This window comes from Taurulus bubalis (assembly GCF_910589615.1).
Source record: "Taurulus bubalis genome assembly, chromosome: 1".
Lineage (NCBI taxonomy): Eukaryota > Metazoa > Chordata > Actinopteri > Perciformes > Cottidae > Taurulus > Taurulus bubalis.
Window position 1 is genome coordinate 45,908,289 of NC_136589.1, and position 5,692 is coordinate 45,913,980.

At 42.5% G+C, this 5,692-nt stretch overlaps 1 protein-coding gene across 1 annotated transcript; it reads right to left on the reverse strand.

The window, feature by feature from the left end:
• Positions 1-1,482: 1,482 nt before the first annotated feature.
• On the reverse strand, positions 1,483-5,182 carry gpr68 (G protein-coupled receptor 68; the record flags this gene model as incomplete). Its single annotated transcript, XM_079214268.1, has 6 exons — positions 1,483-1,943; positions 2,663-2,843; positions 3,166-3,388; positions 3,515-3,648; positions 3,956-4,105; positions 5,099-5,182. 6 exons carry the CDS (start codon positions 5,180-5,182, stop codon positions 1,483-1,485), a joined length of 1,233 nt encoding a protein of 410 aa, XP_079070394.1.
• Between the last annotated feature and the right edge of the window lie 510 nt (positions 5,183-5,692).

The following is a 5,692-nucleotide window of genomic DNA, read 5'->3' on the forward strand; positions in this document are numbered from 1 at the left end:
GTCACCATTATCACTGATTTATCAATTATTGGCCGTTGAACAGATCTAAAAGTTACACAGTGTTGCTTTAAAAGTGAATGATCTCCAATTCAATGCCACGATGCTAAAGTCCATGGGTGTTACATGATGCTGAACACAATACTGTAGGGAGGTTGGTAGCTGTTAGATTTCATATTTCATATTAATGGACAACTTTAATCTTTTCAACCCTTACCCAGAGTTCCATTAGACTTTCTTTCCTCATCAAACAACACAGCAAACATGAGGAACTCCATTACTTTTATTATGAAAGACATTGTATAGCTGCACCCTAAATATTCCTTACATGACTGATCAAAACAATTAGCCCCCATGCACAGGATGTGGTCTCAATGCAGTAGTGCTGTGGCATCAGCACCGCTTCACCTTAAGTTGTTCTGATACTGAATGCTCTATGCTGGCACTTTATCTCACAGGGTCGATTTTTTAAGGGTTATATGGCAGAAAGAATTGTGTACGGGTTATGCCGCAACATTAACTGATTTCTTATCAATATTAAAGGGTTTCTGCCTGTGGTTACATCTTCATAAATATAAGATTAGATAAGATACGAATTTCAACAGCAAGAGGAATGTGTCCAAAATGTAAATGTCACATTATTGCTCCTTGGAAGAGATGTTATAAATTGAAACTAATAGTTTTATTAATGGTTTTCCGTTGTGTTGAGTGTAATTCTGTGCTGAATGTCAGGACCCCATCCATGATGCTCCTCCATCATGCAGTGTACAGTGGAGCTGCTCCGAGCAGGGGCCGGGGCCTATAAGGCCAGCTGCTTTTAGCTAGCCATAAGTTAAAATAACTGGTGCCTGTAATGCCGCTAAGAGCGACTCACGGGATGTTGACTGTGGGAATAAGAGAATAATCTCTCGGGGCATCCTCATCCCCAAACTTGTTTGTAAGGGCATGCTCGCTGAATCCTGAGCTTACACTGCCCAGGACGATTGTGATTGGTTTAAGAAATACAAACAAGAGCATAGTGCTCTTTAAAAAAAGAAAAGAAAACCCCTTTCCAAGGGTTTGGTACCAATTCAATGAAGGCCAATACCTGTGACCTCCTGATGCATTAGGCCCTTCTGTAAATCTCAAACTGCACCTCCATGTTGCTCCCACGTCTACAAACCAGAGAAATGTAAACTGGACATTTACAGAGGCAACGTAGTCCTCATCGAAGACGTCATTGTAGACTTCTTCGTAGTCCTCATCAAAGACGTCTTCGTAGACGTCATCGTAGACGAATCCTGCTGTATCAGTAAAACCACTCCAGATAATGTTTTCTGTCCAAGGCCATTGGATGATGATGATGTGATGATGATGTAAGCACAGCTGAGTGGGCAGTAGGCTCCGTTTAGGGCCACTGCTATATTGAGCCTTTACAGGCAGCCTTAATCTAACGCCACTGCTCTGAGGCCTCTAGCTTGGTCCCTGGCGGCTCACTGGGGTCTTTTAGCTGGCGTTCATGTCAGTCTCCTCAGTCCTCTCTGTATTTTGGCTCTGCTCTTCCATGCCTATCACACAGCTGGGGTTTCCATCACTGTCCACACGTCTGTCAGAGTGTCCATTCTTCTGTACAGTCAAGGGCGTGATGGCTTTTTCATCAGTCTGTGTGATTAAAATGGTGTTTTTGTCTGTTTTGAAGTTGTTGAGTGTGCTGGTGTGCGTGAGCAGCATCACTGTCGGATGGCCGTTGTTCTCGTCGGTAGCGACCTCGTTGGAATCAGTCGCTGGGTTGGCGGGGTTGCCGTTGCCTCGGCGACAGCAGCAGCACAGTATCCTAGCAATAGGCCGGACTATGACTCTGTACAGGCCGCGGCGGGCACTTTCGCTTACGAAGCAGTAGAGAGCGGGGTCAGCCACGCAGTTCAGGGTGGTCAGCAACAACGACAGGTGGTAGTAGTTAAATATTCCTGCAAAATAACGATACAGGCCACATGGTTAAGATACACATGTTTTCATATGTGGGGCCTTTACACACTGGGGGTGTGATGAATAAACCACACGAAAATGCAAATTACTCACCTGCGAATATTCCCCATCAAAGCTAGCCATATAGGCAGTGATGCAAATTTGCGAAAAAAGTTTGGATTTGGCAGAGGACCAACTACCACTACAACTGACCCACAGCAGGGTATGAGCTTAATTGCGGTATAATAACAATAATACTGTAAGCCAAGACCGGACTGGCCATTGGGAAGTTCTCAAAGACTCCATTCCAGACCAAACAGAACCGGCCTGTGGTCATAGAGGTTTTATTTATGAGCTAATTTATTGATTTTCTTTGAAGCAAATGTTCAGAGTGACATTGCTGTCGGTAAACAATTACACAGTGTCTATGTCTAGGGCTTTTATTGTGAAAGGTAAGAACGGAAAGAGTGGATCTGGTCTGCGCTGCCTTTGACAATGAAAGGAGTTCTAAAGTGTGCCATCTTGGTTCAGACCACAGAGCCTCTGTGTTGTTGTACCCTATGTTGTGCATTCAAATCGGTCCGTTTTGCAAAACGTGATTGGTTAATGCTAAAGCTCAGAAAAACTAACCTTGTTCCGGGAAAAACTGATTTCTACTTACATTGCCGGGTGTGTAAAGGCTTTTAGTCACTGAATGACTTTGCAAAAAAATGAACTGTACCTGCGATAAAGTTGCAGTCTCGCTCCAGCAGGGTGCGTACTAACAGGAAGACGTGGTAGGGGGAGAAGCAGACGAGGAAGATGAGGACGGTGCTGCTGACTAACTGCCTGATCCTCGTCTTCTGATCCGGCTGAGTCCCAGCACTCCGACCCACGGCACGAAGGACACACAGGTAGCTGATCTGGACAGAAAAAACACAAGTCATCTGGATCATGACGAGATAAATAAGGACACTTCATATTTCCACTCAATAGATTTGTCTTCATCCTCTCTGAAAAATCCGATCACATCTTTTTAGGTTTACATTTCTGAAGGTAGTTGTTTATCAAAGACCATTTAGACCACAATTCACCTTCACCTTCACCTTTACAATAAACCATTGAAACTTGTCTCTGTGACATGCTAAAATGTATGTTCAAATTATTAATAATTGTGATCCAATGCAGTAAAGTGCTGCAGTATCAAAATCCTTTAAAAATAGATTTGTAAAACAGCTTTCACACCGATAGAATAGCCAGCGGGAACAGGAAGCCAATAGTGAAGCGGTAGTAGTTGATGGGATACTCCCACGGCTGCATGGGGTAGTGCTCGAAGCACACGGATAGGTTCTTGCGGTCTCTGCTCAGCTCTTTATGGCGGAAGAAAACAACACCGACGGCGATCTCTTTCAGCCAGATGATGACGCTAACAAACCACGCTGCACTCATAGAGCGGAGCGAGGTGAACCTGGAGAAGGAACCGGGCCAGAAAGGAGATATTACGACTCTTATATTATGAAAAGGTGAAGAAGATTGAGGTAACAGTGGGGGTGAGCTGCTGTTGGCCTTTCTATAATGCCGAGTCAAGCGTCACCTTAAAGGGTGGACCACAGCCAGGTAGCGATCCAGGCTGATACAGCACAGGAAACCGATACTGATGTAGATGTTCTCGTAGAGCAGGAAGCCGCAGAGCTGACACAACCACTCCCTGTGACTCCAGTCATCGTCCTGAAACACAAGCACACACATGAAGGCAACAGGGAGGTGACACTGGAGCTGGACGCTTACATGGATACATAAAAATTAAAGTTATTATTAGAGTAATAGCAGATTCTGTAATGAAAGAATATCCAAATAAGTGCACATGTGTGTTAAAACACATTTGGTTCAAATAGTAGGAGCTGCATTAAAGTGCTAACTAATAACATAAGTTAGTATACAGCGATGTAATAACCCGCCTATAATGTAACGGGAAAAGGCACAAAATGCATTTATGTTTTGCGTATATTGTAATAACTAAGTGGTTGTACTTTACCTGAAAGAAATACTGAAGCCACAGCGGTAACGATGCCAGGTATAAGAGATCAGACACAGTGAGGTTCATCAGATACACTCCCAGCTCATTCTTCTGCTTCAGCTGCAGAGCCGCGTGGTACAAAGAGTACAGGTTGGAGGGAACGCCCACCTGGAACCAAGCACATCCTTAAATGGATTATTGGGACACCAGTTACTCGATTACTAAAAACACATGTTTAGAACGTCCATATTTGATATATGTAATTTACCAAAAGCCTGGATTATGTTCAGCAGTCTATTATGATTCATATTCAACCGGTTTTTTAAATGCATCCTTTATAAAACATCTGCACATATAGTTAGGGAAACAAAACACAGTTAAGGAGTAGTACAGTTTAAGTTACTGTCGGGAATGAGCATGGTTATGGCCAATAAACTATGGCAGGTTTGAGTTATGCTACAAAACACTTGAGGGAATGATTGTGGTTTTTGGTTTCTAAAAAGACAAACGTTAATTGCAGGTCTGTGAAGAACACAAAATCCTGTCCTGAGAGTAGAACTCACTACACGCTCATCCACCAACCCGCCTCCACACCTCGCTACACGATGGGCACTACTTCCTATTGTCACCTACACTTCCTTTAGGTGACATTAAGTAGGGTGGAGGCCCAGAGTGGAGGCCCTCAGCGGAGAGTGACAGCGGCTATGACTGGATGCATATTATAAAAGTTGCTAGTTGCAAAATGGAAAATTTCGCAACAGGCAAAAGTCCACAGAAATCCCCCTCATGATAATAACATTAATACTAATAGTAATAATTTGAAGGTGCAACGAGCTGCTGGATAACAATTACACAAATTCAAATATCTCCTTGATTTCCCCTTTAGGTGGAAGAGACACTGCTTCGTAACATCACAGAGTAATCTACAGGAACAGATGGATGCAGCTTTTCTCCATTACAGTGCTAACGCAACAAAACATAAAACATCTGCAATGTTGTGATTTCAAGCAGGAACTAGGCTTTCTAGATCAGTTTCCTGTGTCATACTAACCTCAATTTGGAAGAAAATAAACGTTTCTAATTACTTTACATTTACATTTTATAAAGAATTCAGACACCGAAACAGTGTTGTGCAGGTGTTGAAGGTTTACTCAAACTTACCAATAGTACAAGTATATACACACAGGAGAAGAGGTACTGGTGGATTTCATGCCTGATGGTGCAGTTCATCATGTCCTCGGGCATGGTGTACACCATCACACACGGCTCACACTCAGTACTTCACCTTTAACATGCATGCATGGAACAATAATGTAACACACACACACACACACACACACAAATCTTCATGTTGGTTGGAGCACTCAGCGATGGCCTAAACTTGTCCCCTCTGATTGGGTCGTCCAGTTTCATTTGGCCACTGTGGAACACAGAATAATTAATCTTTATTAGAGATTATAAACACAACTCTTTGTGACTCCAGTCATCATCCTGAAACAACTCCAAAATATGGTTACAGAAATGTTTAGTTTTGGGATAATGTTAGATAAAACATAAACGTCTTCACTCATGTGAGCAGATGTATGACCAAATAATACATTGAATAGGAAATTATTTAAAGGTAGTTTGTAATAACCTTAAATAACAATTGGTTTTGTTGTTCATAAGTTTGGTTTTGTTGGTCATCAGTTTGGTTTTGTTGGTCATAGGTTTGGTTTTGTTGTTTATAAGTTTGGTTTTGTTGGTCATAGGTTT